Here is a 27445-nt window from a genome sequence, read left to right on the forward strand (position 1 = left end):
AAAAGTCTAAATCTTTTCATGGCCATCTCAATTTAGGATTTATCCACTCAGGATTTTTTTTTTTTTAATTGGGCTGTGCTGAGTCTTAGTTGCAGAGTATGAGATCTTACTTGCAGCTTGTGGGATCTAGTTCCTTGACCAGAGATTGAACCAGGCCCTCTGCATTGGGAGCATGGAGTCTCAACCACTGGACCACCAGGTAAGTCCACACATTTGGGATCAAGGATGGGTGTAACACTGAAAAATCAGGGCTGTCCTGCCTACTGCGATTTTCTGTTGTAATTTTTCTGTACATTTTCTTTTGCAAAGATAAAATGAATCATCATTTTCCCTTCAAGCTTGCAAAATTTTCTCTGGGAACAGTGTTCTGTAAACAGTGTGAGAGAAGGTGGATAGTGAACAGAAGCACCTGGAGCACCTGGGAAATGGGCCAGCGCGGGGCGGGGTCAACGTGTGACATCTTTCCCGCCCCAGGGCGGATCTCCCCACCTGATTAACCAGCTGTCTGCTTCCCTCTTCCTGAATTTTCAGTGGCCATTTTATAATTGCACTGACTTCTTTCCAACACCCGACACATGCCTCACCAATAGTCAGCCAAACAGCAGGTGCTAAGGGGACCCAGACCATCCAATGCTGAACTAAGGGAAAATGAAAGGTCAGCCTGCCCAGTCTAACTATACAAAGAATGCATCCTCAAAACAAAGTGATTCCTGGGTTTTGAGCCCCCGTTTGGTATACCTGAGATGGGGTGTGAATTACCAATAGCCTCATTCTTAGTTAAGGGCCTGCACATGGCACCAGTAGGAAAACCATGATCTGCAACTTCTCATTTGGTGAAGATTCCCAGACCTCTCCCAGCAGTCGTCCTGCTCATCTCACAGCGTCTTGGGATTTTTCAGAGACTCCAGCCCCGACTCCATTATCTGGCCTGATGAGTGGGCTCTTGTGGACTCTCATAACCTTTTGATGAATTTCATGTTTTCCCCAAAGGTAAGAGCAGGCCATGAAATCAGCAAGTTGCATTTATTTAGGATGTAATAGGTTTTTGATAATCTGGGAACTGTGATTATTCTGGATTTTTAGAAAACAAAGCTCATCAACACAAGCCAATCCTCACTAAAAAAATCACTGGAGAAAGTCAAAATTCCACTTGTAAAATCATTTTATTGGTATAAATATACATATGAATAAAATACCTCAGCCTGTAATGTAAGTGAATATTTGTGAAATGTCTTAAAAAGTAGTAGTTTGATTTTTTACAGGTGTCAAAGTATCTCTCTTAATCACACATTAAAAGCTAATATGCAGAACAGAAATTAAAGGCCTTCAAAAAACATGAATATTCATAAAAACCTCATTCCAATCAACTATATACATTAATCTGGGTGCATGGTAGAATCCGCCATGGGCCTTTCAAACTCGGTTCTTAACTAGCTTGTTGGTATCACAAAGGTCACCGTACCAAATGTAAATGTACAATTCCACATCGGGAAGGAAGAAGTTCCCCATGGGAGAATGTAAAACCATCCCCAAGATCTGATATATATAATTTATACAAACTATTAGTGTGCTCTGTTAATTACAGTGCAATTGCATACATCAAGAATAAACCGCTCTATCAAGTCAAGTGCAGGTTTGACACAGCTACATGCAGCAGTACCCCACGGTCAGCTGGATGGAGTCACTCAGGAGTATGTGTCCAGTGACCTCGTTTACCTTCCCAAACTCACCTGACGGGGCAACCTTTAGCTGCCTCAGAGAAATTCAAGTAGGGCCCATGGGATAATGCTGGCATTCGTTGAAGGCAGATGAAGGAGTGCATAGAAATCAAATGCCAAGGGTTGGGAAAGATCAAACCTGTGCTTTGATTCCCGAGAAATGGATCTGTTTTGGTTCTCAAGGAAAAAAGGAGAAAGAAAAAAGCACCAAGAGACAAATGCTTAGAAGAAGAAAGAGATGTTGCCCTTGGTTCCTCTCTGATGGCTAACAAAAGCACCCCTCATGGTAAGACTTCTGCGTGGGTGACCATTACACAAAAATATACTCTCTCTCTGCTTCCTCCCCAGAGTCGCTGGACTTGCTGCCTGGCTGGCCATCTTTACTGGAGGCCCACTGCTTTTGTTCTTGACACTCCTGGGCCTGCTGGCTCCAGCTCCTCCTGGACACTGAAAGGAAGGGAAGAAAGTCATTACGGTTGATGAACAAGGAGATGCTGGTGGCCTGAGCAGTAAGGGGCTGAGATAGGCAGGGGCCCTGAAGAGTGTGGGAGGGTTTGAGATGAACTTTCTCAGAAACAATTTTCCAAGTACATTTCAAGACTCTAAACAGAAATTAAAAACAAACCAACAAAACAACACAGAAAACATAAAAACCCCAGTCTATGAGAGGGTGAGCCTCTCATAGATGCGGTTGACCATCTGAGGGTGAGGACCCCAGGAGGGGAGGGTGGGGGTGGGAGCACGCGGAAGCCACTCTGTCCCGGGGGACCTCCTCGGTCACAGCTGCCCGTTCATGCGGCACAGAGCCCGGAGGTGGCACTGCGGGACAGGTATTCCATCCGCTGCCTTCTGCACACCATTTGGGGTTGGCCATCCTGCTTCAAGGACAGGATATGAGGAGGCCCCCCAGTGATCGCTGTCAGGCCCTTCTGTGTCTCAGAAAACCTCAGTTTCACTCTCTAGGAAATGGAATAAAGTCTTGTGGAAATGAATTAATGCTGCCTCTATTCAATCCTTTAGGAACAGCTTCCAGGTTAAAAAAAAAACAAAACAAATCTGCCATGTTTGTTGCCAGTTCTGACCACATGGGAAGATGGGGGATCTACAAAGCAGTGAGGAGAGAACAGTGCCGGACTGAGCCTTTGTGATGCGTCCTGCCAGGCACTGTGTTATCACTGTTACTCTCCACAACTACTGGGTAGGTTCTGTAAAACTTGGAATCGGGGTTTAAATTAAATCTTTCTCCAAAACCCATGTTCTTTTCAACTAAGTCATAGCTTCTCTGCTACTATACTTTGGGAAAGGTCCAGATGCAGCGTGGCTGTTAAGAGTTATTAAATATTACTCACCAAGTCTATTGTAGAGACATCACTTAAAAGCTAAAAATACCAAGCCCAGGCACTTTGTGTAGCTTGAAAGAGTGCAGCTACCTCACTACTCAGAAGTTTAAATATCCAACCAGGAACACAGTCCTGGAAAAGCAAGAGGATTCATTTGATGCTTCGAATCATTTTGATGTTAGCATTATGTTAAAAAAAACTCATCTTGCCAGCAACTGGCTTTTTAAATGTTTCATCTGCTAAAGAATGTTGTTTTAGGAAGTGAAAACTCATGAAACCTAATAGGCAAAACGCAAACATAATAAAGTACTTCTCTTGCCAATCCTGCTGTCAGGGCCAGATTCTGATCTCTAGACAATAAAAATTTAAATTTTAATTATATTGAATTTACTCAAAATTCTTATAGAAGGATAAAATTTCATGATAAAAAAGTAATTTTTAAAAAAGTTTTGACTTTTTACCCAACTGTTTTGAGCAAATTCTCAGATGGAGGGGAAAAGCAAAGAATAAATATTATATTGATTAGTTTATTTTTTTTAGCTTGACTTGGGGAAAAAAGGTAAGTAATTTTCTATAAATAATTTTCCCTTTCTCACAAACTAATTTGATACTAATAATATTTAAGTTCTGAACTTGTGTGTGTTTACTATGAGCAGGGGTTAGCAGAGAAAATTTATTGTATTTTGATCTTGAAATACTTTGCAATAATCTAACCTCAAAACAGATCATTACTAGTGAAATCAGCTAGAAAATCTTATTCATTTTAAAACTAAAATAAGTATTACTCAAATTTCCAACACTACAAATCCAAAGGAAGAAGTATGCTGATATATTGCTTGTTTATCTATTAGCTTGTGTTCTTAGATTAAAAAACCTTTCATTCTTCCCAATAGTTATAACATCCTCAGAATCCCAGGTCTCATTGACATCATATGATATGAATATGACATCAAGAATACCCTCTAAAAATGGAGAAATTCCTATAATCAAATGTGTTTCTGTCACAGATAAAAACCAAGAACCCTGGACCAGGACTAACCGAAATTGAGTACCAATCCAACACAGGAATCTTCCTGCAAAAAGTAAGACTGTCCTTCAGTCTCCATCCAAGTGACACTAGCTTCTGAGTCCTCCAGGCCAGCGGGAAGGGGCGGGGGTGTACGCAAGTTAACAGGCTGAGTTGGTGACATAGAGCTGACCTGGTACCAGTCATGAGAGCAAAACTTCTAATTTGTCTGGCATAGTCACTGAGAAGAATAATGATATGCTGTTTCTGGAGGACTGTCAATGCAATTCACTATGGTGGTAACATTATTTAAAAATTCATTCTAAAAATATTCACTTTCACTGATTTAACTCTACCAGTTGTGAATGTGATAATGGGTATATAGTACCAGGCTGACATTTTCTTTGTATCATAGGTAAGGCACCATCCTTGGACAGGAAAACTGAGGCATGGTGAGATCAAGGACCTGTGTGCACAACTCACTTGTTTGAGTTTGAAAGCCAAAGCACTTGGTATTAGTCCAGATTGCTAGTGCAAACGACCTTAGTAGGAGGTGTGTTCTTTGTCATTTGTTTTCCAGCCTTTAGGCAGCATTATTTGATTGCATGTAATTAGGACAGTAATTACAAAATTACAATTATATTTAAGTAGGTTCAGTATTTCTGAATTCAGACTTCTTATTAACTCAGAGAAACTTTCTCTTAGGCAGCCTGATTTAATGCTTGAATTGATAACAGTGTTTTAAAGACTGTTTTACTACTTTAATGCAATAATTCATACATTAAAGTTCAAGAGCTTCTCTATGTGTCTATACACATTTATTACCATTCCAGGTACTGTTAAAATTATAAAAGATACCTGAGTAAGTAAACAGGCAATTTATTCAACAGAAACATTCCATGTATATTCATATCCTGTCTTCAGTGTTGATAACTGATAGAGAGGCTCAAATGTGAAATCGGTCATTCTTGAAGATGATCTGAGTTTGCATATATATATGCAAATACATATATATATGCTAATTTTAGAGCATCTGAAATGTGCATATAAATTCAGAATTAGAGATTGATACAAAAATTTGAGCTTTTCTCTATTTTAAGCTCCACTGACATTCATATTTCCCAGGAGAAAAACATGGTGACCTTTTTGAAATATTTTCTGACAAGCACTGAGTGTCAATGAACTGTTAAATTCCTTTTGAAGAATTCATATACGGGAGTAGAACCCAGATCTGGCGAAAAATGGGGAACATAGCACCGGGTTACAGATTATTAGCCACAACCAAATATTTGTTGGCTATAGGCTGAATTATGGAAGAAGCAAGTGATACACTATAGGGATCTCAGAATAGGATGGCCTGTCCAAATAGGATACATTACAGTGCATACAAAGTCAAACCAACTCTTCAAGAAAATAGGACATACTCTAATGAAGACATCACAGCTTATATTAAACGTAGAGAGGAAATGATCTGAAATTCGAAAGATGTAATTACAAATACTTCCAGGAAAAGAAACTAAGCATTTTACCTGTCAAGTCAATATTAAAATAGCCACATAATTAAAACATAATAACCATGATAAAAATAGGCAGCATGCTTTGAGAACAATAGCTTCTGTTTGTTTCACAGAGACATGATTTAGGAAGGTAAGAAAGCTGTTTTAGCATAAACAAAGCTGCTCTTAAAATACTTAAAGAAAACTACACACTGTGGTTTAATAGAATTGCTCTGCTAAATGCATCTGTTAACAAACTATTCAGAAAGCAGACTGCTATGCAATTCTCAGGGGTGAAGACAAGTGCTGGGAATCGGCACTAACAAAACAAGATTAAAATATTGTACATCAGATTATTTTAACTGAAGCTCCTCCAAAAATTATGCTTTTGGTTCCTGTTCATATCTCAAGAAATCTAGGCAGGAAAGCAAATCAAGATGGTCCTATTGAATTCCATCAAAATTTGACGTAGCCCATCACAATGAGAGTTTTAAACCAAAGAGGTCATCAAAAAAAAAAAAAGAAAAGAAATCAGAGAGAATTTCTTGCCTTTCTAGGATCTGGCTTTTCTCTGGCTTCATCTTATTTTTACTCTAACTCAGAACCTCACTGGATGATCCGTGTGGTATGGCAAGTGGGCTCTTCATCCACATGTTGTATAAAGAGCTGTTGGTGGTCTCTTGAAAAATGAACATTACATTGCATGAAGGGTTCTTTGTTAACAACAAATGATTATAAGTCAACTGATGCAACAGTTCAAATGAAAATTTCCAAAATCTAGCAACATCTGGGTAACCTTGGGTGTCCTTATCAAAAGAGGCAATATAGAGCTTCTGATTTAATATAAATTCTTTTTTTCATAAAATGTCTTACTGTAATTTATATGACTTGAAGATAACAGATTTTCTTGAAAATATTTAAAAATGAAGAAACAAGTCAGTTGTTTTCCTCTAGGGCAGGTGCTGCCCGGCCCAAACAGAAGGTGGCTTTCTTTATGCAGTGGGCCACATCCTTACCGCCACCCTGTCACCTGGCTCGTGTGTGCTGGGCCACCAGGCAAGTCAGAGACCATGGCTTATCTCACAGTATCTGGTCAAGAAGGCTGACTCCAATGCTGTTGCTGGTGGGAGACTGGTAGATGCTTGCTCCGTCGTTCTTGTTTTTAACTGTGTCAGGGAAAGTCCTCAAAGACAACAGTTCCTACTGAGAAGTCATAACTCACTGGACTACTAAGCTATAAGGTAGGTCAAAGGTTTGAGAATGGTTTAGCCTTTTTCAATAAATGGAAATTATCCCTATTTTAAGTTCACTTCCACTGACCTGCCTTCTGTGATGCTTTCTGAAGAGGCGGTAAGGGGGTGTGGGATTATGGCTAGACTGTGGACACTTTATCCCTGGAGCCATCTACCCTCATGTGTTACTTTATCAGATGGTATAACAGGGTGGGGCGGAAAAAGCCTATTCCAAGGGAAGAAATCCCTTAAACAAGCTTCAGATATCAAAATATTTAATATTTCTTTTATGATACTAAAACTTTCTTTAAAAGACTTTAAGTCATATTTATAAAAAGCTATTAACCAGGGAGATGATGAATACTTAGTCATAGAAAAGCCATTTCTTCTCTGAGTCAGCAGTACTTATTCTAAAATTTCCCACTGGAGATAAAAGCTGATTTAAAATCCGTTGCCTGGGACCTGAACAGAACTTTATAGGATGTATACAGTGTCAAAATTGGAAGATACTTATTGGGTAACTGTTGTAAAATAATATAAGAGGTTCAAAAGTAAATTGGTACTTTTCCTTTCTTCCTACAGGGTTACAAAGTGTCCACTGAAAGATTACCTGTATCCTTTGCTAGCAGAGTGTAAGGTAAGGTGTTTGGCTAACATTCTCTAAAGGTAACCGTGTTGCTCTTAATTTCTGACCCCATCCCAGTTTAAATCTAAGAGAAGAGTAAAGAGAGAAAGGAAGAGAATAGGAGACATGACCCCAAATATAAAAATCAACCTCCATGATCACAAAAATTTGAAAGGACAAGTCACCATAATCCCAAGTAACTTGGTCCTCCTCGTAAGAATTTCTGATTTTAGTTTTTTAAGGCATTACTTTTTGCCCCCCAATAGAAGGACCATCCTGCTGCCATTTAGAAAAAAAAAAATCAATTGTATGATCAATCCCTGACCCAGTCCCAGGATAGAAGTTACTCCAAGTTTGTTTTTGTTAGTGCCAGTTCAGAAGCTTTGGGACAGTGAGGGATGATAAGTGAAGACTCTAACCATTTGTTGGCTGTGACTTCCTGTGCCCAATTGCATTCACTTCCTCTTCTGCAATGGTGGAGTACAGTTTTGAAGGTCTTTTCCCTCTACCGGAAGGCTTGCCACTGTCATGATCTGAATGCCTTTTGTAATAATCTCCTCTTTGCACTACTGAGGAAAAGGGATCCATTTTACCCTTTATAGTAGCAAATACATCAACGTGTTGACATTAGTATTAAAAAATATTAATATTAAAACTTAAATATCAGCTTACCCACCCCGCTTAAGATTCAAGGTACCTCCAGTGTTGGTCCTGAACAGACACACCATTATCTACAGAATTCAACAGCCAACATTATGGAAATGTCGTGCAAAATGAGGTGAGCTCCGAGTCTGCCCCCAAAATATAACTAACAGAAAGGCCCCCGCGTTACTGTTTCAATTCCAAGATGGATTAACAAAATTCACATTCACTATGGAATAATCTGGAAGAAGCACAGCCGTTTACCTGATTCAGAAATGAGTTGGGCACGCTAGTCCAGAGGGAGGCACAGAACAAGGAAATGAAGTAACCAGCATGAATAATGTACAAGAAAGTAGGAATGGGGACAACAGGAACAGTTTTCTAAAGGAAAAGAGGGCTTGCAAGTGGCTCTCATTCCTGGGCCAGCTTAGTGGACAAGCTGAAAAATAAACTGAAGTCAAAACATTACCACCTCCGACATTTACCAACTGTTCTGAGACCTCATGTATATTTTCGAGTCCAATTTCAGTTTCAGGCAACACCATCAGAATGATCTCAGAGATTATCCTGGATCCCAGATAGGAAAGCAGTGATTTCTGTAGCTCTCCAGTCTTCAGCTGGAAAGATGGGGGGGTGTGAACCATCCATAGTATTTGCTATTGGGAGCGTGGGGAAGGGAATCAAGCATCTACCTGTGAAGCCCTGATATGTTTGAGAAGCAACACATTCATTCCTAAGTTCCTAGGGAAAGAACACCTAACTTTCTCAAAGCAGCCAAGGACCTGCCTGTAGCATCCAGTATTTCACCCTCTTGGTTAATGCTAGAGGCGTCATGGTACACACTCTTTTACTCAGGAGGCTGGTGGGTTACTCTGGGCCTCGTCTTAGGCATCTTAGAAAACGTCATTTTTCAAAAATGTTAAGCAATTATTTCTTGTTCAGCCCTCAGCCCTTTTCTTTTCAATCTGTCCATATTTCCAATTGCTTTTGACAAGATGAACGTTCCTACTTACCCTCACTACTCCTCCATGCCTTCCCATTTCTCACCAACAAAATTCTTTCAGACATTTTTCAAAGCTTCCTTGTAAGTAAATACACAAAGATAGCAGTTGCAGAAAGGGAAAGATGAGGGTAGGATGGGGAAGGGACTGTGTGGTTTGAGCAGGCAGTCACTCTGACCTGACACCACAACTAATTCCTCTTTCTAGACTAAGGCTTTCAAAGGCTGTGGCTATAATACTGAGTCCTGTATTTATTGATCACCCAGTGTGAAATGACTAAGTGGCAGCCATCATTCAATGACTTTAGTGTCTCTGTTTGACAGACTAGTTTATCAGCTTTGGTCAAACCCCACCCCCGACCTTCTTTAATTTACAGCCAGTAGGGGAGTGAAGTTTGTTCACATCAAATAAATCTGCAGAATGGAGATAAGAAAGCAGGCTGTGCTATTTTTTATGAGACTCTCAATCAACAGACAGTACTCAGAAACATTTCCCATTAATTTCAACCCAAAAGAAAATGAGCCATGGTAGGAAGATGTCACAATCAGAGCAATTAAAGAATTCTAAAGCATCAATCTAAAATAAAACCAAGCAACCCCAAACCACGCTGAGAGCTATCTGGACATGGGCGACGATGGCTCCAGATAATTTCTTACTAGGTGGGGCTTAGAGTTGGCAATTACACTTGATGATAGACAGACGTAACTGCACATTGAACAGAATGGGAGAAGTGGGGCGAGACAAGGTGGGGTGCAAAAGTCAGCCCAAACACACCTCGCCTCCACAGACGACAATATTTGATCTGATTCTGGGAGACAGCATTCAAGCCCTGGGATTATCTTGCTCTGCTCCCACCCCAGCAAAGTAAAAGAAACATACTGGTATGACAATGCTATGAGAACATCCATGCAAGTGACACATCTGAGAATGAGGACCACCTGACTTCCCGACCAGGCAAGCTAACCATCTACCGGGTCTCCCAGGCCTGTATGAGCCACTCCTGAACCATAGTGACAGAAACTGACCACCAGGGGGAGCTCTTCTGAGAAACAGTGGACCCTAGAAACCCATAGGAAGCCCCAAACAGTCAGAGAACAATGTTGTTGGCATTCCTAATACACGAGGGGTCAGTTCAGGAGCAGCTAGAGATTACTATTACAAAGACCTTTGGGCTGAGTGACTCTATACAAGGAGTAAAAGTGTAACTGTCTTTAAGACCCAATGTCACCAACAATGTTGAATCGAGTCTGCTCTGGTTCCAAAATGTAATCCAAATGTAATCCAAGAAACTGACAAACTCTAACCAAGATGAATTCCTTTCTCTAGAAATGACTCTCCTTGCGGGAGAGCTAATGCAGAGAAAAAATATCTTACCTTCCCGGGAAAAGGTCCTGGGACTGGGCTGTGGGCTGCCCTGGCCATCTCTCTCTTTGTCTGCAGGAACTTTTTTCAAGACGGGCGGAAGAAGAGCGACTTTAGGAGAACCCGGACTGGATGGAGAGTCTGGGACATCCTCTGTGGAGACAAAAGACACCCATCAAACTGGATTCCTAAAGCATAAGCTGGGTCAGTCTTTAAATACAAATGACTAATAATCTGTTAAAAAGCATCACAGTTTTTCTGGCCAAAAATTAGTTTCATAGCCCAGTGAAGTAACAAACAATAGAAAGAAAAAACTTACAAAGAGTTAAAAGCCTACAGATATGAATATACCTTGCGGACAGAATTTCAGTTTCAGAATTTCAATGAGCTGATACTTGAAAATTAGACTGTAGGTGAACTAAATACTCCTGCCTCAAACACAAAGGCCATTTGATTTTCTTAAAATAAGTGATGGTTATAACCCACTGACTTTACCTGCTCTCCAATCCAGTACAGTGGTCACCATATGTATATAACATGGATTTGTACTTTCAGGAGTGGGGATGCATGTACCTACATATACATACTGAGATCAGTTAGAATAACTTAAAATCATGGACTTTGAGGACCAGAAAGGCCTGTGGTGAATGAACACTGTACAACTGGAGAAAATAAATGACCTGCTAAGATAAAAAGATGGCAAAAAAGCTCGTCTCTTATTTCTGAAGGCGGTCCTGTTTCAGTCTAATTGAAAGGAAAAACTGAATCGCACTCCCTTTCTCTTCTCTATCACCAGCAAGGTAATTCTCCGTGTGTGCGTGTGTGTACACACGGACAGTGGGGGCTGTGTGCCTCTGACATGTTATTTACAACATCAGGCCCATAGTTTGCCCAGCCCTGTTCTAAACCCTAAATATTTCACAGGATATCAGATAAAAACAGAGCAACTTATGCTTTCCCTAATTGTGGCTCTCATCCTTAAACTGTGGCTTTCTGAAGGGTCCGAGCACCTGGACTCCGCCTGCAGAAAGCTACGCCGAGCACCGCCAGGGGGCGAGCGGCACACAGGGGTGCTTCCCCCATCCTGCCTTCCACCCACAGCCCTGAGTGCAAGGACGGTCTCTGAGTGGGTGTGCTGGGTGCTGAATGAAGGAACCCTTCAGCCTCGGTCACTTTAGCAGGTTTCTCCCCGCCCTCTCCTGCAGACAGACCCCCTAGTCATGTTCACCAGACGCCCTGGAAACCACGTGTGGAGGCCCGGGCCCTCCAGCTTGGGAAGCCACCTGGTCACAGGGTTAATTCCCGACCAGCAAAAACCAGTCCTTACCAGGCCGCGAGGCAGTTCTTGGTTTCTGCGGAATGGTGGGTCGCGCCGCCAGGTTGGGTTTGGGGGCCTGCAGGAGGGGCTTCGGGCTGGTGGGCCTGTTGGAAAAGTTCCGGGGCCTCGAGCCCGCCTCCGCCTTGAGCTCAGCTTTGGCATTCTTTTCTGGGGTTCCCAAACCGAAGCGGTTCTCTGGATGTGCTTTAGGCACTAAAATGAAAACGGGCACAAAAAACACACTTTACTGTAAAACTCAAAGATGAAAGAAACAAATCCTTTAGAGACGCCTATAGTTGTTTATATAATTTCTCAGCTGTTTTAATTTCATAGAAGTATAGTTGACTTACAATATTTGTTTCATGTGTACAACATAGTGATTCAATATTTTTATAGACTATATTCCATATAATGTAGTTATAAAATACTGGCTATATTCCCTATGCTGTACATTATAGCCTCTATCTTATTTTGTACCTGGCAGGCTGTATCTCTTCATCCCCTTCCCCAGTCTTGCCCCTTACTCCCAGCCCTTCCCCACTGGTAACAGTTGGTTTGTTTTCTGTATCTGTCACCAAAGATATTTTAGAACAGAAACACGCTATTCTAGCACATTTTTAGAATCAAAACATGCTGGTGGTAACTAAGATTCTTGGTAGAAAAACAGTGAACTCGATGGCGCTCTTCTGATCACCTCTGACTATTCCATGGATGACAAGCCTCATGTTTAATAGGGTACATGCCCATAGGGGCATACAGGGGCAAGAGCAGGTCTCAACGCATTTGAAGCACTCAGATCTTCCTTAGATCTGGCACAAGGTTCAGTATAACCAACTATAGGCACCTCTGTTCTGGACGACACTCTGGAGTCAGGATGCAGGCTCTGGGGGAGGAGGACTGTGCCCCAAACCTCAGGTTTCGTGAGAACTACTCCAGGAGCATCATCTCCTGCCCTGCCTCCATCCCTTCTGCTGCCTTAATTTATCCAGATAACAGGGAAATATAAACCGGCTGAACGTGAGTTATAGTCTAACTCTTTCCTTATGAAAATGCTAAAGTTCAACACAAGAACGTCAAACAGCAAAATGAGGTGATTTCTGCACAATTAACAAGTTACTCTCCAGTTTCCATCTAAAGTCTCTTCTTCTCTTAATACACCTAAAAAGTCAAAGGGACAAAGGATGTTGAATATTCCTGGATGTTCAAGCTAAGAGAAAAGAGCATTCCCTCATGTCAATTAAAGGGGTTCCATGCTACATACTATATATGGCTTTTTTAAAAAAACATCAGCAAAACAGACTCATGGATACAGGAAACAAGCAGGTGGTTACCTGAGGGGTAGAGGGGTGAGGGAGATTAAGAGACATAAACTTCCAGAGACAGGGATGAAATGTACAGCCTGGGGAAGGAATACAGTCACTAACATTGTAATAACTTCATATGGTGACAAATGGTAACTAGACTTGCTGTGATGATCATCACTTTGTAATAGAAATATCAAATCACCATGGTGTGCACCTGGAACTAACTCAGTGGTCTAAGTCAATTCCACAACAATAATAATAAATTTCATCAGCCATGCCGCCTCTCTTTTTCCCCTCCCCAAATGCCCCCAGTTTAGGAGTTCTTCTCAGTGAAATCTCTCCCCTTTGTGGAATCAGGAAAGGTGCCTTATCTAGGTGCTAGGTTATTGTGGTGGGAATGCACCCCTAAGTGGAGCTGGGGCAGGTGAAGGGCTGTGGTCTTCTCTGGCAAGTCAAGGTCCATTCTTGCTCTTCATCTTTATTTTCCTTCTGTCAATCACATGTGACTCCTGGGACCAGAAGGTAATAGTTTGTCCTAAGGGGGTGATGGCAGTGGCCTGACTCACCAGCCCCACTTCCATCCGACCGTTCTGTGCTGCTCAAGGCCAGGCTGGAAGAATCCGGGGAGACAGCATCGTTCCCAAGTTTCTAAAAAATTCAAGCACGCCACCACAAAAGTGCATAGTTATTTAAAGTGTCAAGAGAAAGAACAAAGCAGATCATAAATGCCAACAAATAATGGCTCCTTAACTCTCCTGCCATGACATTGACTGTGCCTGACTTTGTCTCCCTGAGGCTCTGCTGCTGAGACAACACTACAGGAAACACTAGATGGCGCTCTAAGATCATTGGTGTATGTCTTGAGCAACTTAAACCATAAGAATTTTGTCACTTGGAGCCCATCTATTTATCAAATCCAACGCACAAGGAAGAAAAACCCTCCAGCACTTCTCATTTTTCTACCAAAAGACAGCTATATTCATCGATGGAAACAGTGATAAACAGCTCATTAGTCAAAACAGCACATTTCTTGTTGTAAAGAAAGTCTATAAAACAGACTAAAATGTAAACATTTCCTAGGGGATCTGACTCACCAAAGATGTGGTCACAGTATTTACTCAGAATTCTGGCTAGTGAAGGCCACATCATGCCTCCCTTGTTGAGTTAACAGAATATAGTTTTATCTCAACTCTCTGCTGAGAGCTAATGAGTGAGTTAGGAGGGATCTGTAAGTAGAAAATTGCTAGAGAACGGTGGTGGTGCTGGTGGAAGAACTACGGTGAACAGCTGTAAAATCATGTGGAATGCAGGATTTAATGAAACAATAATATCTTTAGAAGTAATATAAAACAAGCCCTCTGTGTCCTGGTATAACCACTTACTTTCTGAAAAATCAAGAATTCATTAAGATGAACTGTTTTATTCTGATACTTCAAATAAAGTTGGAGAACCCAGTTTTATAAACATAAAAGAGCTCAAAATAGTGCACAGACACCAAAACCTGAGTTAAATGAATATATTCATCTTAATTAATTGTTAATCATGATAAGGGCCTAACCCTCAAGTAGCTGAGGACAGGAAAAATATAGAGGTAAAAAAGGGAAGAAAAATACACAACTTACACTTTATATTAATAGAGGTTCAGAAATTAAGTAATGCATGAAGTCAGATTTGGGGGTACTTAGTTCAGTTCAGCCGCTTAGTCACGTCCGACTCTTTGCGACCTCATGGACTGCAGCATGCCAGGCTTCCCTGTCCATCACCAACTCCCGGAGCCTACTCAAACTCACGTCCATCGCATTGGGGGTACTCAGCAGTTTTTAAATGATAAAATGTGTCTTCATAGCAACACATCTCCATGGTCAAGTATTCGATTAATTCTAACAGAATACTTTGCCTTTTTAAACCTTGAATTTAGCAAAGAACTTTCAGGTTTGGAAAAGAACATGAACTCTGGAAATAACTGGAAACCATCTCCCTGGATAGAACTAGAATCTGGTTTCAATCATTTTATTTGCCTGTCAGTTCTGCTATCTCCAGTGGCCCTTGGGTCTCTGTTTGGATTCTACACTTTCCCCAGAGTGGAGCACGTCCTTGGCACACCTGTCACGTGTTTGTGACAGGCACAGGAGCACCTGGGCAGGTGAGACGTGGACCTTCAGCTGCCGCCTGACCTTCCAAGCCTGAGGCTCTTCAGGGGCGCATGACCCTAGTGCTGGTGGAAAAACATGGCCAGGTCCTATCTGTGCTCTGCGTCCTTTAGGAAAGAGCCATTTGTTTGGGGATTTTTATTAAACTCATAGGCTGTTTTCCTGTACCTGTCTTGCTCATAAAAACTGTGTGGAGATAAAAATGACAAAGGCAAGCAAGTCAGAAGAGACCCCCTCCCTTACCTTCAGCGAGCAAGCGGCCTTGGCTTTCATCTCCTGCTTGGCTTTCATCTCCGCCAGCAGCCCGCTGCCCATCATCTGGACCCCGTACCTTCGCCCGCCCTGGGGGCTGCCCTTGCTGTCACTCCGGTCCACCTTCCCCACGTCTTCCCCTTGACTTTCTTCCAGGGAGTCGGGGGTTTTGATCTCCTCCGTCCGATCAGCACTGCCGTTGTGCTCGGCTGGCTTCGTGTCCTTCCTGGGGGCATCCACACCTGGACTTCTGACTCCTGCCTTGGGGGAGGAGAGTTCTTCTGCTGTCAAGAGTGTGGAGGACCGCTCAGGTTTGGTCCGGGGTTTGATTAAATTGAGAAAGCCAGTTTTCCGAAAGTCGCGTTTTTTCTTCTCATCTCCTCCTTCACTAAGCTCGTGGGACTCTGAGCCCCTCGCAGACCATCGCCTGTGATTCAAAAGAAAATCCTGTTGGGTTTACTGTAATTAAAGCTTCAGCAAGAGTCACTCAAAATAGAAATAGGGAGATGGCTGCTTATATAGCAACAATTACTGAAACATTTTAAAAACTTGACTTGGAAATAGGAAGGTTGAATATCATCATCATATCCACGGGCGAGGAAACTGACGCACATAAAAATTAAGAATGAGAATCTGAAGGTATTATTGGGAGGACTGAGAGCAGAGGTGAGTTTTTCTGTTTAAATGCTCTAGTCAAGTGCCTCTCCACTCATAAGAACTTTTAGAAGAGGTAGCTCCACTCACGGCATAGATGGCTGACTGCCTCATTTAATTTGGAGGGCGCTGGAAAGGCCCAGATTTCCCCTTAAGTGCCTGTAATCCCTCCACAATCATTAGATGACATCTGAAATCCTGCCCTAAGTGCTCAACTCAAACCAAGATCCAGATCCTTGCTTAAATGTAAAAATAAATTATAAAAATAAAAAGCACTATTCAAAACCAAAAGAAATGTAATACCACGAAAAGAGGCAATGACATGAAAAAGCAGCCAATGAGCTTTGGGAGAGGTTTTTCAGAATATTCTGGACATTCAGAAACTTGGGAAATGGATGGGGGGGAAGTAAATGATTTGGGCTGAATGCAAAGTATCATGAGAACCTTTCACTTAGAACTGGAAGGTACCCATGTAGCTCCTCTGAGTCCCCAGGAAAATCCCAGCAGGAGAATTTTTTTAAAAAAGGAAAAAGGCCTAAGCCCCAGAGAGGAGAAAAAGCAAAAACAATAGTTTGGAAGCCAAAAGTTAGGAGTGGAAACTGACTTCATAAATCTGGGAAAGCTGACCCCTGAAGTATTAGTTGGGAAGGCCCAGAAGCAAATGGATTTCAGGTGAAGGGAAACAGAATATGCCATCCCATAATATGCCTGTGGCATAGGATCATTTTAGGCTGGTTATTTTTAAGAAACAGCAGACACAGGGGAAATTTCTCTTCTGTAAGAGAAATACACATTTATACAGAAAATCACCATGTGTAAGGGTGTGTACCTCTCCAAACCAGGAGAAGCAGGATGACTAGGATCCCTAGAAATTTATCCACAGAGAAGGGCCGGGACCTAAACCTGCAATAACAACCTTACCCCTTATTTTCCTGGTTTACGATAACCTCTCCAAACTCTTTCTTCCGTCTTTAGCTGAAGTTGGTATTTAATGTGGTGCTGTGGGCCATTTCAAGGAGTTACTCAGTGTCTCTGGGTATCTCCCATGTACACAGGAGGTATATGTGTTAATAAACTCCATGAAACAAGAATAATAGAAAAATCTGCTAGCAGAAATGGAAAACTCAAGGTTGGAAGATAGGACTGAGAAAATCTCCCAGAAAGCTGAGGCAGGGAGGGGTAAGAAAAAGATGAAAAAACAGAAGAGAAACAGTTAAAAAAAAAAGAAATACAGTTTGAATAATAGAAGTTTAAGTAAAAGAATACAGAGAAAAAGGAAGCAAAGCAATTAGGAAAAATAATTCAAGAAAAATTCCAGAACCAAAGGACCCAAATTTCCAGATTGCAATAGCTCATGAGTGCCTTACAAATGGGTTTTAACAAAACAAGATTAAAAAAACCCACATGATCTTATGACATCATCATAAGATGTCAATATACTAAGAACAGAGAGAAGATCCCAAATGCTTTCTGAGAAGCAGAAAAGCAAGCCACAAAGGATGAGGACTCAAGATGACATTGGATTCTTAGAGCAACATTAGAAGTAAGAGGATAAGGGGACCAGGTTTTCAAAATTCTAAAGAAAGATGGATTCCAATCTAAAGTTCTGTAGCTGTCACAGTATTAACCAAAATGCAAGACATATGAGTTTCAGAAACTCACCTCCTGTGCTTCCTTCTTCAGCAAGTAACCAGAGGAGGTGCTGCCCCAAAACAAGAGTGAAGTAAGGAAGAGGATAATCCGGCCAAAGGAAACAGGAAAGACACAGGAATGAGTGAGGAGAGACCCCCAGCAGATGGTGAAGTGGGGATCCAAGGAGGACAACAGGGACCAGACCTAAAGCCCAGGCTGGGGTGGTCAGACAGTAGTGAAGTACGTGCCCAGGAAGATGAAACTGAGAAGATGGGAGGAAATTGAGAGAACATTCATACCTTTACAGAGATTTAGAAGGTATGTCAGTGACAGGGATACAGAAAACTAAGCAAATGCAAAAGGGGACAATTATTAACTCCAGGGAAAATACAAAGTTGTAAAGGAAAGGAAATATAATCACTGCATATTATATAACCCAGCTATGAACATTTACATGCTTATAATGAAGTAAACATTACATACTGATGTAACCAACAATTATGACATAGCTAAGATGAAAAATGTGATAGTGGAAATGGAAAACTCAAGATTGGAAGGTAAGACTGAGAAAATCTCAGAGTTGAGGCAGGGAGGGATAAGAAAAAGATGAAAAAATAGAAAAGTGTGTGTGTGTTTGCCTTCATGCATTTGGGGGGCAGTAGGGTCAGACTATGTAGGAGCTACATTATCATCCTCTATAGTAAGAAGCCACTAGTTATGGTCACTATTTAAAACTGAAAAATAAAGAAATAGCAACAACAAAAAAGTTATTATGAACTATGGAAACAAAATTAAAAAATAGCTAAAGGAATAGAAATTAATTGCCTCTGGGGAATAGGGAAAGAAACAAGGTCTTTTTTTTCTTTCTTTTTTCTTAAACACTTTAAAACACCTCTGACATTTTAAACTATGAGGAGCATGTGGAACTTTGATTTTCAAACTTCCTTCATACTACTTGATGGTTTGACCTATGCCTGGACCTCTACATAGCAAACTGACAACGATCTGTTTTTAGAAACAAAAAGAAATGAAACAAATCACAGCTTCTAGTAGATTCCACCATTACTTGATGAAAATTGATGCACCTAGTTCTATTTGTGTACCGGAACACAAAGAGAATCCTCCTAAAGCAGTATATTTGTAGAAAGTGGGTTTTACACCTTATAAAGTTTGCCCAGCTTTCACTGGGCTTATTAGAGGAGGAGGTGACTTTAAGGGCAGAGGAGGTCCCCCGGCAATGACGACACATATGATCCGGATTGAATATGCACAGACCGCTCCACTAATTCAACATCAAAAGTTGGGGACGAGGAGAGCCTACAGTATTATCTGTTTATACAGACACAGGCCAAGATTGTCTTGATTCATTCAACCAAGAGTGTCTGAGGGCAGATTATACATTACGGGCTGTGTGAGACACGGAAGTTATAATGAAAAATCAGACCCAGGCATTTGTTTGTGAAGGACAGTATTCTATAGGAAGAAAAGACTTGAAAACAAATCATTAAGAGGGATTTCCCCATTTGGCTCAGTTTATGTTGGTACTTCCTGAATCTTTTGCATTGAGACTTTGTTCATCCATTCCCCACAATGTAAAAAAGAAAAAACAAAACCAAAAAAAACCTTAAGGGATTATGTTGCTCTAACAGATGTATACAGGAGACGAAAAGAAAAAAAGCGTCAAGTCAGCAATAGACAAAGGGCTGTTAATTGGGGAGGAGATGAGGCAGAGAAAAGCTTCAAAGAATAAATGATATTTACATTGGATCTTGAAGGAGAGAATAGAATTTTCCCCAGTATGTCAAGCTTCAAGGCCAGTGTCAAAGGAGATAAATAATTGGGTCCTAAAGCTTATAACATTCAGTAAGTTATACTGTTATGGATATAAAAATTTAACTTCCTCCCACCTCACCATCCTGCAAAGGCAAGATAAGGCACATCAATCTATAGAATGGACCAGTTTTCCTTCCCTCTGCCCAGCCTGCCCACCCTCCATTTATCAGGATGGTTTAAATTAGTTCCTGGATTTGATATCTCAGGTGAAGAACACTTCACCGACACAAATCCTTATTCAGAGTGTACTGGGGAATGGATCTGCGTTTAGTTGGAGATTAAACAACTTGGTACAAGTCATGCTTACAGGCTGGAGTGTTTCAAGTTAAGCTGTTAATAAAAGTACCACTGAGTTGACTTCTAAGGAAACTCCATCTTGGTAATAAGAAAACTCAGACAGAACTTTTCAGAGGCTAAATCTGAAGCCTCTTTACTAATTCTGTTGTCGTTCTGACTCTGGTAAAGCGGTGCTACTTAGCAATGAATGATGTGTGCTCCCAGACATATCAAATTATAAACATGGGGAATTTAAAAATACAGTTGACCTCTGAGTAATGAGGGAATTAATTCACAGAGTCAGTCCTTAGTATCTGAGTTTGTCCACATCCACAGATGCAACCAGCCAGGGCCTGTGTAGTACCAAAGTATCTACTATTGAAAAAAATCCACAAATAAGTGGACCCAAGTCATTCAAACCTGCATCGTTCAAGGGTCCACTGTTAGTAATTTCAGCCTGCCAAATGTATCTCATTGTCTGAGATACATCCAGATGAGTGTAATAAAGCCCTAAAAGAAAAAAAAAACCTTGGGGAGATACATTTTGTGGTCTGATTTAGATATTACAGTGATTCTTCAACTTGAGTGTGCCTCAGTATACCCTGGAGGGCTTATTAAAACACAGGTTGTCAGCCCCCCACCTCCAGTTTCTGATTCAGTAGGTCTGGGGTACAAGCTTGAGAATTCACATTTCTAACAAGTTCCCAATTGATGGTGGTCCTACAAACCACCAGGAAAGTAAATCCTCTGTCAAATGTGTCTATTTTATACACTTATGAAATAAGAGCCTTAGTACACACTAAGTTTAAAATTATAACTGTTAGTAATTTAAGTGTGAATTACATGGTGTGATTAGTGAAATGACTCTGAACTCACTTGGAATCCATTTTGGTCACCTTCTTGGTGAAAAATTCATCTACACCTTCATCCACTCTCCCCATAAGACCGTTCTGCTCACCATCTTGGGAGACTATGCTGGTAGCACAGCCCTGCAAACCAAACAGGTGTGATATTAATTTATTAATTTACATTCAACATGTATCACTAGATTGAAGACACTGTGATAAAGGCCATGGCAAGGACAAGACTGATGGAAACAGAGCCCTATATTCTACCAGAACAGAAGTCAAATGTAGAAACAAGGGTAGAAAGAAACCAAAGTGAGAAATGCCCTATAAACCCAAAACCTGCTGAAGGACTGAGGCTGAGTGAGTGCTGTCTTGGAAGCAGCTTGGAACCTAACAGGCTGTGAAGAGTCATGTGTTCTTGAAGCACAGGAAGGCATTGCGGGCATATTGGTAAGGCAGGAGAATGCGTGAAAAAAAAATGACACAATTTTGAGAAAAGTAATAATTCCAGTGATCAGGGGCCTGAGGCTTATGGACAGAGTTAACTGCTTATGACAGAGTGTAAACCCTAGCAGATACTAAAAGTGGCCACTTCAAACACACCCTCCCGCCCGCCCCTCCCCCACACTTGCTTCCTTTCTTTCTTGCTGAAAGAACTCTGATTTCAAAACATGAATACTTAAACAGTACTTCTATCTCCTTGCCTGTGACTGATATGATACAGTTCTGGCCAGTGAGATATAAGGGGGCTCATGGGCAGGTTTTCCTACAGAAGAAGGGATGTATTTTTTTGCATGGTTATGAGAGAGAGGGTGTGATGTCTGAGCCACAGCAATCACCTGGAGTTGAAGAGGATTTGAGCCTGAGGATAAAAGCCACCATGCTGAGGATGACAGAGCAGAACAGTGGAAGCTACCTAGGTGCTTATGCTGTGCTGAATAAACCCGTCCTGGACCCCGAGACTTTAGATTTCTTGTTAAGTGAGAAAATAAGTATTTCTCATGGCTTAAGTCATTTCCAGTTCAGCATCTCTCATATCTCTCATTCATAAATGAATACTTTCCAACTAATAATACAAGGTCTGACAGTGAACAGCCTTGAATCTTATGCTAAAGAGTGTAGAATTTATTTTGCAGGTGAGAGGGAGCCCTGAAGAAGTGTCATGACCCAACCTGTTTTGGTCAGATAATTCTGGGGCAACATGAAGGATATATTGGAGAATAGAATAAATTCTATTCAAGAACACAGTGAAAGACTTCTGTGATTGTTTAGTCTAATCTGGAGGAAGGTGTGGGACTGAGTAGTAGGGAAATGAGAAAGAAAGAAAAAGACATTGCCTAAGATGAGGCTGAGGTTTCCAGCCTGGGTAGATGACAGCGTGATTCTAGGGAACATAGTTCAAAGATCTGCTTTGAGAAGAAGATGCTGCATGTAACGTCAGACAGTGTTGTTTGAGGTGCGGTGGAAATCCAGGGGTAGGGGCCTAAAGCTTAGGTCTCAGGACAGAAGCTATGAGGAGCTATAAAGAAGTCACTTAGCACTCTAGCCTTTGTTTTTGAATGGACAATTCACAGTGAGTTCAACAACATGCTTGGTTTTGTGTCTGTGAAAGTGTATTCATATTTCACACCGATAGTTTGTGGGCTGTTGAGAAAGAGCATGTATCTTGCCCATTCTCTTGGGCACGGGACAGATTGCCATGTGGTTGTGATATCTGGTCTGGATATCTCGCCCTAGAGCGGTGGGGAAACTCCTTTCTGTGATCTTGATTTGCAAGTCTCAAGCTGCCTCTAGGGGAAGCTGGCTCTTGTCTGCACAGGCATTATTTTAAAAAAAAGACCCATGATTAGCTTTAAACAACCATCCGCTCCGTTCACTGGCAACATCCATTATGGAAATGAGCTGTGTGTTTGAGTTCACGATTGTGAAATGCTGAAAAGTGAGCAGATAACAGGTAACAGACCAAGAACCCTGTGAAATGTGAAAACAATTATACCTCTCGTCTGAATGGTGCTTTTTAGTGGAGCCAGGCTTTCCTGTGCATTGCAGGAGAGCAGAGAAACAGCCAAGTTCAATAATTCAGTTATGGAGGGAAAGCAGCTCATTGAATAATTTCTGTTTTGATTACAAAAGACAAAGTAGCACAGAACCAGCTTGGATGTCATTTTTCCTTTTGTAAAAGAAGACTGGAATTTCTACAGTAATAATCGCTCCCTAAGTTTGTACAGTGCTTGATCGTTTACTGTTATCTTTATACCTACCCTTTGAACTGGAAAGGAAAGATAGTCTTATCCTGGGTTGTGGTTAGTCCCAGATCAAACCATGGCTCAGAGTGTGAGGGGCTCCTGCTTAGGTCACCCGACTGATGGATGACAAGTGTGCAACCCCAGAATGCATGCTCGTAACCTGGGACATCCTTCCATGGCACCCTCACTTCCCCTCAGAGGCTGCCTCTCAAATTCCTCTTCCAATTTTGAGGGGGTAAAAAAAGTTTTTTTACGAGTGTAATTTCTCCTTTCAGCCCTTTTCTTTTTTCCTGCTTTGAAACAATTCACAGCTAGCACAGAAGGTCTCTGGGGACATGAACAATCTTCAGGTTTCAGAGATGAAGGCAGGGTGAGCTCAACAAGCAGTCTGCTTTTCCATCTTGCAGGGCCAGCCAGTTTTCACAGAACCTTAGAGACCCCCGGGTCCAACTCCATCACTTTAGAAATAAAGAGACTAGGAGTAGAAAGATTGAGAAGTCCAATATCACTGGGAGACCTTGAGCAAGATGCAGCTGAAAATGCACCTGTTAAAAGTAAGAGATGTCAGCAACCTGTAAGAAGGGCAGCAGAAAAACTGGACACTGAAATGACAGGTGGCTCGTCAGAGGAGTTCAAGGCCAAACACACATGCTGTTTTAGCTCGATTTCCAGGGGAATGAAAAGAAAGGACATACAGACATCAGAAGTTCTCAAAATTCCATTTGACTTTGGTCTTTTCTGTCAAGGATTATAAATTTCAGACTAAAAAGGGAAGCAGAGCTGGTGGGAAGGGAGTACAGAAAACCTTATCCCTGTGCTGGTTGGAACCCACTGCATCTGTGCTCAGAGGAAGGATTTTGCAAATAAAATCAGAAATGGTTGCTGTCGGTGTCTGAGAAAGAAAGAGGGCAGATTTCTCATCGCCTGTGTATATATAAGTAAATGCTAAAAGGATAATTTGTGAATGCTTAGAAGATAAGCCGGTGTTTATGAAGACTAAAGACAATTCAGACCACCCTCTGTTCTCCCTCTGCCTGGATTATTAAGATGAATGCACCAGGGCAACACCGGAGGAGATGCACCTGGATTTTGACAAGGCAGCTGTCAGATCTCTCCTAATGTCTCCACAGGCCGGATGGAGAGAGATGGGCAGGAAGCAAGAACAATTAGGTACATTAGTGACTCTGAACAAAAAACCCAAAGAGTGCTAATTAGTGAGTTGAATAATCATGAAATCTGATACACATGTATTAGACAGTAAGAAACATTAAGAGAGCCAAGCAATCAAGCCAGGAAAAGGGGAATCCAAAAGGAAGTAAAATAAATATAATTAAAAAAAAATTAATGGACTTGAGAGGAATAGTAAAGCTAATTCTTTGAAAAAGACTCCTAGATGGTAGAGAATCTGCCTGCAATGCAGGAGACCAGGGTTCGAGCCCTGGGTTGGGAAGATCCCTGAAGAAGCGAATGGCAACCCATTCCAATATTCTTGCCTGGAGAATTCCATGGATCACAAAGAGCTGGACATGACTGAGTGACTATCACTTTCACTTTTAGTAAATGAGACTGTGTAAAATTAGGATAGAAGCATTAAAATACATTAGAAATGAAATTGGGACAGAGCTATTGACACAAAAGAGATTAAAAACTCATATAAGAATTCTAGAAACAACTAAATGAACTAAGTGGACAATATCCTAGAAAAATAGAAATTACCAAAATGGTCTCAAGGAGAATAAGGTAATCAGAATAGATCTGATGAAATGAAATTCATATATTATGGTAAGGCAAGGAAAATTTAAACATAAAATTTTTCTCTGCCAATTTGGACCTCCTCTCTCCCCTCCAGAGTGTATTATTAATCTACCTTAATCAGACCTGCTTAGGAGAAGGAATCAGAATGACCCACTTCTCACTTTGTACATGGCAGGCCTGGACTGTGTGAACTGTCAGTACATCATCTGACATATAACCCTTTGTCTTAAAAACCTATGTAACTGTGTTCTGACCTCTAACAGCAGAACAGGCCTGAAAGACTGTCTGTCTCCCAGGTTATAATCCTCAGGTTGCTGCAAATAAAATTTTTTACTTTGCTTAGATTGACTGTTGATTTTTTTTTCAACAGATCTATAACAAATCAAATCAAATCCCTAGTTAAAAAAAAAAAAAATCCACCTATGAGCATTACATGCACACGTAACACATCAGGCCCAGGTGGCTTCCCAGGAGAGGAACAGAAAATCTATATGACGTGCAAACTCTGCTCCAGAGAACAGGAGGGGAGAAAAAGAAAGGAGAAAGGTCCTCAACAAACTTTATGAAGATAATTGTGATGTAGTGATCTATAACAAGAAATACATACTTTGTCTTCGTCCCCATTTCTGGCAAGACCTCTTACACCCTTGGAATTTCCAAAATACCATAAAGGTATTTTGGTTACGTTAATGAAGTGACTTTGGAACCACCTAAAGATGGGGGTTGATATCCAGGAGACCCAACCACGTGATTAGAGGGTTGAACTTTCAGTCCCAGCCCCTGAACTTTAGGGAGATGAGAAGGTCCGGAAGTTTAATCATTGCCAATGATAGTGATTTAGTCAATTATGACTGAATAATGAAGTCTCCCTTAAAACCCCCAAAGGACAAGGTTGGGAGAGCTCCCAGGTGGGTGAACATGTGGAGATGCAGGGAGTGTGATGTGCTGGAGAGGGTGTGGAAGCGCTGAGCCCCTCCCCTACATCTCTCCCTTAGCCTGCTGTTCTTGAGTTACATCCTTTTATAATAAATGGGTAATTCAGTATGTAATGTGTATGTTAGCTGCTATAACAAATTAATCATACCCAAGAAGGATCATGGGAATCTCTAATTTACATCCCATTAATCAGTATGGGCAACAACTGCCAACTAAGATTGCTCCTGGCCCTGTGGTTCTGTAGGAATTAAGCCATTAGCCACCGTAGTCACTGCCCTTCAACACACCCTGAAAGGAGTTCAGGATGCAGATCAGGAATGAGGCTCTCTGTGATTCGGGAAAATTAGCAGAATAGGACTTCAGACAGTTCAATATTTTCAAGAGAAAATTTTCTGAACCTAATTTCATGCATCTTCCCCTACTTAGAAAAGGACTGAAATCATTAAGATATCTGCACCTCATGACCAGCAGCAACCTTCTACTGCTGCCGACTCCGCCACCTCTGTGAGCAGTTTTCTCAGCTGTCCCCAGGCTACAGTCCTCAGTAAGACTCCAAAGAGAACTGAAACTCACAGGTCTCACACTGTGTCTTCATTTCAGTTGACAGTATCCCTTATAATAAACCAGTAATAGTAAGCAAAATCTCCTCTTGAGTTCTGTGAGCCATTCTAGCAAATTATCTAAGCTAAGGAAGGGAGAATGGAAACCTCCCATGAAATTACATTTGGTCAGTAGTACAGGAGACGACCTGGGACTGGTATCTGAAGTGAGGGTACCCTGGAGCCCTTCACTTGAGGAGTCAGAATTGAATTGAATTGTAGACAGCCAGCTGTGTCCAGAGAGTTGAAGAATTAATCAGTGTAGGAGGAAAAACCCACACATTCAGTATTAGAAATGTTCAAAGTAAAAACAGCCTCTATAGTTGGGCTTTGAGAATTCTGATATCCAGAAAAGCCCACTGGGGCATTAGGCATCAAGGACAAGCTCTAGAAAAGCTAAGATTGACTTAGGGTGGGCTGGGGCTACCTAGTCTGTCCAAACAAAACCAAAACAACACTAATATTAAATGACTGCTGCCACTAAATACTGCAACCTTCTCACTCTCCACTGGAAAATGCAGGTGATGGGGCCTCTGTGGCAGCTTCGCAGAGTTGTTCAATGTGAAAGCACTTTGAAAATCGCAAACTCTATGCAACCATTAGACAGTCTATTTTCACTGTGCATCCAAGGGAGAGCAAACTGTGCACACTCACTAAGCCTCTGGGAAGAAGCGAGATCTGTTTCAGACCCAGGACCGTAATCCATTATCCGAGGACACATCCTGTGCTAGCGTCCCTAGGATGGAGCACCCTGGGGTGTGCTGACCCTATAAATCCTAGTTTTCCTGTGGACAAAGTCAAGATATCTCTAGAATAGACCTGAGTACCTTCCTCCACCAAAACTCTGCCATAGCTTTCTTCCCTTCCCTCTTTCTCATTTTTCAAATGAGTCAAAAAAAAACACTCTCTTTCCCGGGGTCACTGACATAAGGGGAAAGTTAAACCTTGTGTCACATATATGTTGTACTGCTAATGACTCTCCACAAGGAGAGAGCCAAAGGAACCATTTATTCCACAACCAAGTAGAATGTGGAGTATGGGGTGTGTCTTTTCCCTATCTGAAAAGGCTTTTCCCTTATTAAAAAAAGAGAGAGTCATTTATTCCTCAAAGAATATCTATGTAAAAGTGTGCTAAGAAGTAAGTTGGAAAAGAAAACAATTCACTAAAATTTCTTTGCTTTTCTGAAACCATGTCAAGTTGTTCAGAATCAAATGATAGA

The 27445-nt window shown here is 41.3% G+C and overlaps 1 protein-coding gene and 2 long non-coding RNA genes across 8 annotated transcripts in view; 2 read left to right on the forward strand and 1 right to left on the reverse strand.

The window, feature by feature from the left end:
* Nucleotides 1-6644, forward strand: LOC122697520. Of its 3 annotated transcripts, none has more exons than XR_006342074.1 (6): nucleotides 1-199; nucleotides 900-990; nucleotides 2067-2227; nucleotides 2739-2916; nucleotides 4066-4140; nucleotides 6515-6644. It is a non-coding gene; the product is annotated as an uncharacterized LOC122697520 (long non-coding RNA). The 3 variants fall into 3 exon arrangements; XR_006342075.1 differs by having other exon boundaries at nucleotides 170-199; nucleotides 778-990; XR_006342076.1 differs by lacking the exon at nucleotides 900-990.
* Nucleotides 1145-27445, reverse strand: part of CARMIL1 (capping protein regulator and myosin 1 linker 1) — a 302688-nt gene continuing 276387 nt past the window's right edge. The window contains exons 32-38 of one of the 3 annotated variants that reach the window (XM_043908357.1): nucleotides 20718-20830; nucleotides 15438-15873; nucleotides 13611-13692; nucleotides 11750-11953; nucleotides 10435-10575; nucleotides 7837-7983; nucleotides 1145-2165 (exon numbers count right to left, since the gene is read on the reverse strand). In XM_043908357.1, the coding sequence (XP_043764292.1) occupies nucleotides 2029-2165; nucleotides 7837-7983; nucleotides 10435-10575; nucleotides 11750-11953; nucleotides 13611-13692; nucleotides 15438-15873; nucleotides 20718-20830 (1260 nt within the window). In that variant the 3' untranslated portion in view covers nucleotides 1145-2028. Of the gene's footprint in view, nucleotides 2166-7836; nucleotides 7987-10434; nucleotides 10576-11749; nucleotides 11954-13610; nucleotides 13693-15437; nucleotides 15874-20717; nucleotides 20831-27445 lie in introns of all 3 variants that reach the window. The other 2 variants (XM_043908356.1, XM_043908358.1) reach the window with 2 other exon arrangements.
* LOC122697522 lies at nucleotides 6663-10738 on the forward strand. 2 transcript variants are annotated; one of them, XR_006342077.1, is made up of 4 exons: nucleotides 6663-6801; nucleotides 7375-7404; nucleotides 8155-8195; nucleotides 10501-10738. It is a non-coding gene; the product is annotated as an uncharacterized LOC122697522 (long non-coding RNA). The 2 variants fall into 2 exon arrangements; XR_006342078.1 differs by lacking the exon at nucleotides 8155-8195 and having other exon boundaries at nucleotides 7375-7429.

Source organism: Cervus elaphus, chromosome 7, assembly GCF_910594005.1.
Source record: "Cervus elaphus chromosome 7, mCerEla1.1, whole genome shotgun sequence".
In the NCBI taxonomy this organism is placed as follows: Eukaryota; Metazoa; Chordata; class Mammalia; order Artiodactyla; family Cervidae; genus Cervus; species Cervus elaphus.